At 48.6% G+C, this 11,448-nt stretch overlaps 3 protein-coding genes across 3 annotated transcripts; all 3 read right to left on the reverse strand.

Annotated features, from left to right (window-relative positions):
- Window positions 1-474: 474 nt before the first annotated feature.
- Window positions 475-2,748, reverse strand: N7508_000456 (uncharacterized protein; the record flags this gene model as incomplete). Its single annotated transcript, XM_058458541.1, has 4 exons — window positions 475-1,948; window positions 2,009-2,102; window positions 2,157-2,206; window positions 2,549-2,748. The coding sequence occupies 4 exons, from the start codon at window positions 2,746-2,748 to the stop codon at window positions 475-477; spliced, it is 1,818 nt and encodes a 605-aa protein (XP_058324763.1).
- Window positions 2,749-8,489: 5,741 nt separating this feature from the next.
- On the reverse strand, window positions 8,490-9,576 carry tif35 (translation initiation factor eIF3 core subunit g; the record flags this gene model as incomplete). Its single annotated transcript, XM_058458542.1, has 4 exons — window positions 8,490-8,542; window positions 8,616-8,787; window positions 8,875-9,496; window positions 9,560-9,576. The coding sequence occupies 4 exons, from the start codon at window positions 9,574-9,576 to the stop codon at window positions 8,490-8,492; spliced, it is 864 nt and encodes a 287-aa protein (XP_058324764.1).
- Window positions 9,577-10,418: 842 nt separating this feature from the next.
- Window positions 10,419-11,433, reverse strand: N7508_000458 (oxidoreductase, short-chain dehydrogenase/reductase family; the record flags this gene model as incomplete). The annotated part of the gene is made up of 2 exons (XM_058458543.1): window positions 10,419-11,308; window positions 11,364-11,433. 2 exons carry the CDS (start codon window positions 11,431-11,433, stop codon window positions 10,419-10,421), a joined length of 960 nt encoding a protein of 319 aa, XP_058324765.1.
- Window positions 11,434-11,448: the final 15 nt, after the last annotated feature.

The raw sequence follows: 11,448 nt of genomic DNA on the forward strand, positions 1-11,448 counted from the left end.
TTTGTTTTGTAGGTAGGTACAGATCGTGGAGTTAGTTCATAATATGGCATTGTTATCCGTTGGATTTACTATGATCAAGTCAAATTGAGATCTTAATTGCATGATTGATTTTATAGTACCATTAGAAAGACCAGACATTTTCACGGATTGCTGCGGAAGAAAGTCTTCAATGGCATTCTGTATGTTTTTGTTTTTTTTTTTCAAAACACATGACAGATAAATGGGGGGGGGGGGGGGGGGGGGGGGGGGTAAGACCGTAGAAAGAGAAAAACCAATAACTAGAGTGACAAAGAAATGAGATCAAGTTCAAATTCACCAAAGAAAGCGTTAAGAATAAAACAGCGAATAAATTAGTTCATCAAGATCCCCCACGCCTTGCTGCACCAGTGCATAAAACCCGATCCAGAGGGTCATATCAAGCAATATAGAAATAAGACATGAAATGAAATAAACAAGGAGCGAGAAAATAAGAACTCAAGTGCATAGACTATGCGAGCTCTGAACAGGATCGTAACGGGTATAAGTCGTAGAATAAACCGGGTCATACCCACCAGTAGTCGCCTGACGGTGCTGGTGGCTAGGAACACTGGTATAAGATGGATCCTGATATAGGTCTGGTTTCAGATATGGATCTGATTTGAGATATGGGTCGGACTTGAGATAGGAATCCGACTTGATAGTGTCCATGGGATCCATCGTATCAATCATGGAGTATTCAAAGCCAGAGGAGGAAGAGGATGAGATGAGAGGGCTATCACTGAGAGGAGAATGATCCGTGCCGGGCATCTGCCGGAAGTCGGTTCTGCCATAGGGCAAACTGTTTCGATGGGCCGCGTCATACATATATGCGTGTGAGCGGCTTGTTTGGCTCAGGCTGTGTGGGATAGAGCTGCTGTTGCAGTTGCCATCGGCTCCTGCGCCATCGGGACCCATGCTGGCTGTGCTGCCACGGCGTCCGTCCTTGTAATGACCGGGTGAACGACCGCGCACTACCATGGGGTGTGACTGGCGTCGGGCGATCTGAACCCACTGCATTTCACCGGGGACTGAGCTAGCAATCTCGGCGTAGAGCTCCACGACCAGATTGTAATATTGCTGTTGGGCGCGGCGCTTGCCGTTGTTGGCGGTCGCCTTTTGGAATTGGATTCGTTCAAACATGTGAGATGTTGGGGGCTGACAGGGTTGGGGTGCTCCGGTAAAGGAGGAGTTGTAGTCCATGGACTGAGAGCTGAGAGGGAAACCTGACATATTTCCATTGCTGACTGAGGTTGTGGAGTGAGAAGCTGGGGGAGAGGGCTGAAGAATGACACGACCTGGTTTGCGTTCGGATTGTTTGTCTCGCTTTGGGGTATGTTGGACAAGTTCTCGAGTTTCGCCTCCGTATTGGCCGTTTACGATGGCCGAAATGGCCATTGCAAATCCTCGAATCAGCTCAACTGTCTGATCAGGGTAGCGGATATAAAGAGGAACAGTGTGGGGCCAAGGATGAAGACCAAAACCACAGGTCACTGAGAAATAGTTTCGTCGATAGCAGGTCCATTTGCCGTCGGATGGGAAGAAGCCGCGGCCCATTTTCGCTTGAACCTCTGGCTTTAACTTTTGGTATTGCCCGCCGAAATCTGCAACAATCGTTTCGAGGAAAGTCGTATCATCGAAAGGCGGTACCTCAATCTGTGACTGTGAGCGCTGCGAGGTGTCCACCATCGGTTGCTGATACAAGGTACTGTGGGCCCGCTCCAAGTTTTCCAAAGCTCGAGGAGTGCCTGAATACTGGTGACGTGGGGGAACATCGCTCATTCCAGCCAAAGGTAAGCCCATAGCTCCAACACTTCCGCGGTGTAAGCCATATGAGCCCCCATAGCCATTGTTTCGCCCCATGAGGGCAGGGATGGAGTTCAAAGCATACCCTGAGCTCTGAGTAGCAGATGGAATACCAGCCGGAGGTTGGCTAGGGTATCAGGTATAGATTAGCCACGACTTTATCAACGGCTGACAGAGCAATGCTTACAGAGCTGGCACTCGTCGAAAGTCCATTCTATCGAAGGAATGTTGAAGCTGGGAAAGATGAGGAAAGATGGGACCAGAGGAGGGCGAAAACGAATCTTTCCACCAACAATCAGTTAGTATGTCTCAACAGAAGTATAAGCAAGACTTACCAGCACAAGAGTCTGGGGGAGTCATTGCAAGAGCACTTGAACCAGAATATCTAAAGCAATGCAATTTAGTCAAACAAGATCCACGTGCGATCGCCTGGAATAAAAACAACGCCAGAAGATATCAGAAAAAAGTCCAAGCGCAGGTAATCATGATGCGCAAGGAAGCGAATCGAAACGGGCGCGAAAAGAGGCAAAAGATCTCAACGGCACAAGCCTGATAAAAAGGGACTCATCGGAAGAAAGACATGCAGGCAGCAGATCGGTATGGAAGGTACAGAAACAGGCCAGACTGAAGTCCAAGCTGCCCGGACCCGGAGGAAGCGCAGCGACAAGGGGTCGAGAGGCTGGCCGAGCGCAAGGGCAGTTCAAATTGAAAGGTAGAAATAACTTACTGTAAATCCTGCATCGCAGTCTGCTGTGCATGGTACCTCACGCCGTTGGTGTCAGGAATGGAGGCGAGACCTCCGACTCGCCGGCTGTCGTCTTCATCCATCGCAAACCCTGTCCCATGGGGGCTGATATAGTCACCCTCCGAAGTTACTGGATCATTCAACGAGAATGTCTCCGATAGGAGAGATGCTGAAGATTCCATAGGTTAGACCGGGGGGTATTATAGGAATGTTGAAACAAGCCGCATGACAAGAGTAGAAAGGAAGGAAAATTCAAAGAAATAGGAGACGTAGAAGATCTTACAGGGATTCATCCTGAGTGTGCTGATGCCAGGTGCTTTGAGGACCCTGAACTTTGGTGCAACTGAGGTGACACCAGCGAGACGCCAAAGCCGTCGGTCCTTGACTTCTTGGGTGGCAAGAAGTTGATGTCTAGAATAGCCAAGGTTAGTGGCCCGGCCCAGGATTCTGCTCTGTGTCAAATTCCCTCATACCCGATTAATGTTAATATCCAGGACCGTCGGAAATAGCGTGTCAGAATCTATGAAAGGATACGTTGAATATGGCGTATGTAAAGATAGGCCACTTCGGCCGGTCTCTTGATAGAAGCTGGAACGACCCTCAGAGATAATGGCTGGGTGGAGGGGGGGGTGGTAATCAATATGAACTTTGGAGAGGAATGGCAGAGTACATGAAAGTGGGCAATAAAGAGCGGAGTAAAGAAAGACGGCAAAGTTGAAGAGAAGAAAGTCAGGACAATATCATGCCTCCAGAGAGTGAAGCCTTATAGGTGACAGGAAGAGGTGTGAATGGTAAACGTCAGGCAAATAGTGCGTCACCGATTGATAGACATGACTTCCTATTTAGGGACACTCACATAACCCAGTGTACTAGGTACACACACACGCAGGAAGTATAGATCGGACCAGTCTTGTTGCGCTGAGACCACGAAAGAATGGAAAGAAGGCTGTAAAAAAAACAGCCAAATCGAAACAATAGCAATCACAGAGGGGCAAAAAGAAAAGTCCAGAAGGGGAAAAGATAAATTGACTGATGTAATCCGGTGTGACAGCGTGAACAAATAAAAGACAACTCGGCATCAACAAGTATCTTGCAGGTATTGCAAAAGAATGCGACCTCCAACTCTGCAGCCCTCACCTTTAGAGAGTAGAGACGCAGAGCAGATCCTGAGGGATATTCCTTTTAACAGGTTGCAAAGGTGGAATCTGGCTTACCTAGCAGATATAGAGGTGGATGGACGTGTACCGAGATTGAGGCCAAAAGGTGCGTATGCAATTGAGCTTTATGGGAAAAAAAAAAAAAAAAACAAGAAGAAGAGACATTCGTCTGAAGCTCATCCAAAGCCGTTCTCGGGATTGTAACCTTCTACCCGTTTGAAAAAGGCTCAACGATCTAGCCGAGAGGCGACCATTCCCACGAGTTCCTGGGAAGCTCCCAGGGATAGTGGAATTACGTTGTATTCAACAAGGCTACAATGGATGGCAGCATTTGGCATAGGGGTCCAACCAGAATCGGCCAAGAATTTCCATGAAAATTAATCAATAGTTTTTTTCTTTTTTAGATGATTTGTATTTCCCCCTACTTCCGCTCAAGCGCGAATGGGGTGGGTGCGTGTCTCCATAGTACAGTAGCATCGAATCATCGGCTCCGGCCCCAGACAGTCTGATTGTTCAAGGAACATAACATTGGTCGGTACACCATGCGTGCCCTAGGACCCGACACCGGCTGCACGGACCGTGACTCACTAGGAAAGGATGTATTTTCCCTTCCAATTCCCGAAGTCAGATGCCCCATCGCGAACCGACAGACGGGTTACTGCAGGAGAACGAAATAAGATGAAACTAGAAAGATGAAGGAGATGATCAACGCCCCAGGATACCCGTGCAGACCCCAGTCCCATGACAGAGCTGATGTATCAGACTTGGAAGCCAATAGCAAAATGTTGGATTGGGGGCATGTCCAGACAAGGAAGATCAGATCCTTGACCATGGTCCGTGGTTTTCTCCCCAAAGGCCTGTCGGAGTAGTCCCATTCATATTCATTATCGTTTTGATTTCTGTTGGGTCACCCAGGAGGCTCGAGGCTCCCAGCGGCGGTTCTTGCATGAAGAAATATTGAAGATCATGCGATCGGCGGTTTCCATTGAGCAAGCTGCATTGTTCATGTTGGCAATGTCCTCACCGACAAACCAGGAAGGGGAATAAACAGAGTAAACAGAGTAAACAAATCACGTTTGAGCTGACATGCCTAATCAAATTCTAGCTCAAAAGAAAGAGACCTAGCACGCCTGGATTTGTATGTTTAAAAAACCATTTAAAATTTAAAATTTAAAAAAAAAACAGTAATACTTAATGAAGGATGGGGTCTCCACTTGGGGGGGGGGGCTAAAATAGATGCAACGGGGGTAAAGGAAATGCAATGGGGGCGGTCCGTACCCGGTAGCCTTTTCCAAAATGGAGCTTTCAGGCCCACCGAAATCTGACCACGGGCCTTGGGGTTAGATCCAATCCTAGTCTCCATGAGCCCGTCCTGATCGCGTCGACAGAACTGCATTAGTGGCTGGAAGATCGGCCATCCTGCAGGAGGCTAGCTGGGCGTGATGGAAAGGTGCAGGGTGAAAAAGCACCCGGGAGCCCATGATTGGCGGGACAAGACCTAGATCGAATTCCTCGGGGTCCCAGTGAGTGGTAATGGAGGGTATGTTGTGCAGGTCTTTGCCCCACGTACTGGCGCTTTTGCCAATATCGGTATTATTTGCAGGGTTCTTGGTCAAATCGAGACTAGAACGATCAGAGACGGTGACGAGTGATGTGATGAATGACGATGTTGACATTTCTCGGCTTTTGGATATCCCTTCCCGCGGCACGTGCAGGGGGCGGTGAAGGTCTCTTAAGTCACCAGTACATGGACTTGCGTATTGAATATGAGGGAGCCCGAGTACAGGACTTGCAGATATTACATTATTACAGCGCCTATAGAGTGGTACTATACTAATGGTTTTGCTCTATAGGGCAAACTTCAACCTTGCAACCTTGGAATAAGCAAAACTAATATGCCTCTTCCGATCTATCACTTGAGATACATAAACATAATTGTCCGGACTCTGCAGGTACTGTACCAAGTCTAATTCTGATGATTTGAGTTTCCTGTCGGGCTAATAGGATGTGCATGAACTCATCAATCCAACCATGGACATGCAGGTCGATCAAAACCTAGAAGCAAATTCGAGATTGCAATATCCGCTTGTCTCATAAAAATAAATAATACAAAAAACCACCCCCAAACCCCAGCAAACAGACCCTGTCTATAGTCTGTGCACATGCCATATCATACCCCGAGTCAGTGAGGGATTCGCATTTCAACGCGAAAAAAACTCTTGTGCCATCCGCTGCAGATGAGAAGCCCCGTGGTCAATGCCATGCCTGTTTTACTGCGTTCGGCCGGGCAGTACTCCGTAGGCAACAGGTCCATGCAATAGACAAGAACACTCCGGGGTCGGGATGATCTACTTCGAGACATTTGGAATATTCTGAATTTCAAATGATCATTGGCTCTGCAAATCAGTTCCTGTCATTCTAGACCCTACAACCTGCGAGTTGCTCTGGGATCTTCAATGCGACACGCCCAATGGACCCATAACATCCACCCTGGTTGGTTCGAAGCAGATGATGCACCAAGTGCGGAAGGAGTTTCTCTTTGTTGCCTGATGTCGGGTCCGGAATAAGGTTTCAACGGGCATCCCGAGACATCAGCCTCAAGGTTACTTCACAATTCTAGACATGATCCACATCGACACAAGGTTCGGTGATGGGTTACCTACGTATCACTTCTTCCGAAATTGATGGTTACCAGATGCGACGATTGACCTGATTACTGGTAGCCCGTTGCAATGGATGAGATGAGAATGAACAAGGGGATCTGTCCTCCATACAGGCAAAGGGCTACCCTATATTGATGGATGTCATTGGCTGGGAGCCCTATCCTGTCATCACAGACCTTGATCTCCTTGGATCTCCAGCCCGACAACATTCGATCGTATCACAACCAAGAAGCTCCCGGCAAAAAGCTCCATCAAAGTCTGAAGCATCCTGACCCTGCCCGTATCGATGGCAAGACAACGTGACAACGAAACAAGGACCTCACCGGAAGTCAGAAGGTCCCATTGGCTCGCCGTCTTACAAACTCTGGACATGAAGCTTGTCTGGTAGGCAACATGCTTTGAATGGCGTCGATGAAAGACCAGTTGAAGATCACTGCGAGCCAAACAAACCACCTGTCAGCTGTTTGATTTTGTTTTTCGCCTCTCCATGGCAATCAATGCTCAGCCTTCGTCAACTATTTCTGACAGCGCCCAGCCAACCCTAAGATGCGCCGACGTAGCACGGAGAAACAGCAAGAAAAAACTCGCTCAACGGCACGGAGCCGAGAGGTTTCTCAACGAAGAATTGCCCTTCTTGTCAAACCCCTCCAATCAATACCCTTGCCGTCCTAGTTTCGTTCTGGCGCTACAATTCCCTGCAATGCCACCGAGACTTCGGAAAGTCATGAACGCCTTTCACATGTGTCTGCCTGTTATATTAGATGGTGGCAGCAGAAGCCAAAAGAAGAATACGGTGGCCTAAGAGCGTTTCCAGGGAAGCAGTAAACAACAGGGGAAAAAGCCCTCATCGCTCCACTTCACCCCTGCCCACGCAAATCCGCTCACCACAGGCAGAGACAACGGGGCCAAAGAAAAAGCTACAGACGACAAATAAGCTTTGTGCCCCCATCCCAGTCTCTTTCCTAAAAGAAACACCGATACTACGTTATACAATGGCATACATCCCGTTGCCGGGAAATTCAAATTAAGTCAATTTTTGCCGGCGAGGGTTGGTGTCTGGTTTCATTTGAGATCTCTTGTCGATCAGTACATAGGTACTTTTGTGATTAAATCGAGGGGGTCAAGGGCCTGAGGCGTAGATAGTACGCAATAGCGTGTGTCTATCCTCGCCTTGTGGGTACTTGTTCGCCGGAGACAGGTACCGTTATTAGCTCTAGAATGATCCCTCCAGGTTTCATCTCCGCTGTCATGCGAAGGTGCAGATATTGAGATGTCTCAATGCTTAATTCACCACCATTACCTGACATGTGTCTGATATTGGAGCAGTCGAGGCCTGCGCCTTTTTTCTTGCTGTCCAGGATTATGGTTTATCCCCTCTCTATGGGTTGGGGGTTTATTATCAGCCGGGTTTTGCACCAGGTCAATGCCGTTCATGAATGAGGAGATATGAGCCATTTTGTTGAGCGAAGTCAAAACCGGAGGTCCAGCTGACTCGTTCTGCCAATGGAGGGTTGTCCGAGAGCCTAGAATCAATGTCTATCTATGCAATTTATCTAGCTTGAGAAGGTTGAGTTATTGGATGAGCGAGATGGACGACTGACATCCTGCACATGAGCATATACCATGCTTGGTCGATGTGAGGGTCAACCCCATACCAACCAGTCTTCACAACCATGTATAAATAGAAATTAGATGATCAAAGGATTCAATCGGGTGCTAGATTCGCCATCAATCATGTCTACTGGTGAGCACCCCAGGAACAATACACGCGGCACACGTCCCATGGGGAGCATGAAATGTTCCGTGGTTGACATTGAAGCAAATATAGAATAAAACCTTCTATGAACAAGCGCCGATTCTACCCAGGAACAAAAAAGGCCATAAAAACCAGGACCGTGTAGAGTTGGAATGAATGTCTCTAACCCATTGCTTTTGTATCTGACGAATGCAAGTATATGACATGAAAGATGTCTTTTTGGTAATCATCATTATCAATCAGATCATACAGTACAAAGGAAAAGAGGATCGGCCAAAAGGCAGGCCCGCCTGAGAAGAAGGAAACAATCCATCCAGAAAGTCGTAAAAGAAAACTGAGAAACGAATTTAAGTAGACCGCTTGGCGAACTCGACGCGGAGAATGAGGTGGCGGTAACCGACTAGGAGAAGAAAAAGGTGTTAGTACTCTGTTGTCTTGCCCGACGTAGATGCTGGAAAAGGGTGAAAACATACAGCCATCCACCTTCTCGCAAGCAAGCGCCGCATCGCCACGGTCCGCATAGCTGATGAATGCGAAGCCCTTGGCCCTCTGGGTTTCCCGATCCCGAGCAAGGAAGACTCTGGTAACACGACCGAACCGTTCGAAGAGATCCCGCAACTCCTGTTCCTCTGCCAACTCGCTGACCTGTTTGAAGAAAAAAAAAAGAAAAGTCAGCACGGAACCGAAAAACAACAGTAGCCATCGTAGAAGAGCAGATAGAGCAGCACATACGTTTGTAACTCTCAGAGTCGCCAAATCGTCCTTCTCGAAGCGACCACCCATCTTCTCGCCGCCGCCAGCACCACCCTTCCGCATGTGAGGAGGAACGTAGCTGGAGCCAGAAGCACCAAGACCACCCTTGTCCTCCTCCACATCGGCAGCACCAGCACCAGCGGTGCCCTCCTCGACAGGGGCCATGGTGTCCTTGAAAGGACAGCGGGCCGTGAAATGCTCTCCGGAACAAATACGACACTTGACCTTCTTGTCCTTGAGCTGGTCCTTCATGCTGCCCTTCTCGCCGCCGTCCTTCTCGGCCTCCTTGGCCTGTGCCTTCCAGTTAACGCTGGGGCGGAAGACAATGTTCTCGCCGACGGAGGTGGTGTCGAAGGAGGGACCGGCGGCGTGGCCCTTCTCGTTTCCGAACTTTTCCCATTTGCGGCGTTCGGCGACTGAAGGGTTGACGTGTTCACGGACCACTGTGGTCTTAATCCGGCGGGTGACCTTCACTTTCTTGTTGTCATCGTTGAAGCGGTAGGAGATGACGGTCTTGGTGCCGTCTTTGTTCGCGATCACTTGTTGCGCGGGGAGCGCGGAGGGGTCATCGAATTCCTCGTCGTCGGCCCAGTCGGCGCGGCTGGAAATTGAAAGATTCTGTTAGATCGAAAGATTTGAAGGGGTTCGATGGGGGTTTACTCACTTCCCAAGTTTAGACATGGTGTGTGTAGTGGTGTTATTGAACTGCGGCTGAATTTCTGGATTTCTTTCAAAGGCGAATCCGTTGTGGATTTGATAATTTACTGTGGCGCTGTGGCTGGTGCAGTCACGTGGGGCCGTGATAGCCCCGATCCTTTTACTCCTTTCTACTTCTTCTTTATAGCGTACATAAGAGCAAAATCAATTTGTATTTGCTACTTTACGGTATGTCTAAGCATACCGACACAGGCCACGGAAGAAATTCATGCAAACGCCTGTCTAGAATCAAGCTCCCATTAACCACCAGCCATAAGAATCCTATGCCTGCTCCGGCATTTGAAACGCCCAGACCAGCACCATTTGACCATGTGATAGGATGACCGCTGCCAAACCCGAATATCGCGGAAAACACTGGAAAGAATGAACGTGAGGTATCTTACAGGTTGATACACAGAACTCTCGACTGGAAAAGGATCGGTGAGAATCAAGAGAAGAGACGTTGAAGACTACAATATCCGCGATAGGAGAAAGGACTTTTGACACTCTCCTACACCAGCTTTCGACTCATTTTAGAGAGAGGGAAAAAGATATGATATGTTCTCAAGCCTTCCACTCTCCCTATGATGCTTGACCCGCTAGGACCAGAGTCTGTAGAGCACCGTAGATTCCATAACAGGTGTAGTAGCAAAGCACAAAAGTAGTAGAGTTACACGCAGCCAAGATGAACGGGAACAAAGAAAGTAAAAATACTAACACAATATACAATATACATTATCACCATATTAGAACCTCCAAATTATAAACACTTCAGGTAGCGGAATAACGGAAAAGAAAAGCCCACGGGAAACGACAGGTCCACACCCTTAGAGTCCCTTCAGAGCCTCCTCCGTCCACTCCCACAGCCTCGCGGCAAGCTTGCCCTCTTTATCCAAGGCAACAGAATCCAAAGATTTCTCCATGAATTGCCCAACAGGCTCATAATACCCCCCATTGACGACGCCCTCATCCCCACCCTTACCCTTCTCCTCGCCAACCCGGCCCCCAAAATCAACAGTAGCAGCCCAAACCTGATTAAACGCCCCCTCCTCAGGCTTCACAAACCTCCACCAAGCAGTAGCATAAACAATAGCCCGATTCTTCAGACTCAACGCATCGACCAAACCTGTACTCACGATTCCCGGATGAATAGCCAAAACTTTAACCCCGTCAACCCTCTTCACAAGCTCACGCGCATAAAGCAAATTAGCCAATTTACTCTGCCCATACCGTTGCCACGGACCAAGTAAACACATATTCTGCCCTGTTTTCAATGAATCAAACATGATCCCGCAACGCGGGTGGAATGCCCAGCCCTGCGAGGTGAGAATAACGATACGCGGATCGTCGGACGTGGCTTGCATTGTTGGAAGGAGTTTCTTGATTAGCAGCGCGTGGCCGAGGTGGTTTGTTCCAAACTGGATTTCGTAGCCGTCGCTTGTTTGGCCTGGTGAGACGGCCATTATGCCCGCGTTGCACATGAGAATGTCTAGCCTCGGGGGAGGGGATTGGGATGTGAAGGATTCGGCGGCTTGCTTGATTGAGGGTAGGGAGGTGAGGTCACATTTGATGAATGTTGTTGCCACAGACGGGTTGATGGATTTGATGTTGTTTATTGTTTCCTGGGCGCGGGTCTCGTTGCGGCCGCTTATGTAGATGTGCGATGGGTTGTGATTTGCTAGATGGGCTGCTGAGGTTGCGCCTAGGCCATTTGTTCCTGGGTTGGGGTCAGATTTGGCTTCGAGAGAGTTATATCTGAAAGGTTTGATTACCTCCTGTTATGAATATTGATTTGCCTGTCAGGTCTGGGACATCTGTTTCTGGATTGTAATTGGATGGCATGGTTGCGGAATCAAT

This window comes from Penicillium antarcticum (genome assembly GCF_028974205.1).
Source record: "Penicillium antarcticum strain IBT 31339 chromosome Unknown utg000001l_segment0_segment0, whole genome shotgun sequence".
Lineage (NCBI taxonomy): Eukaryota > Fungi > Ascomycota > Eurotiomycetes > Eurotiales > Aspergillaceae > Penicillium > Penicillium antarcticum.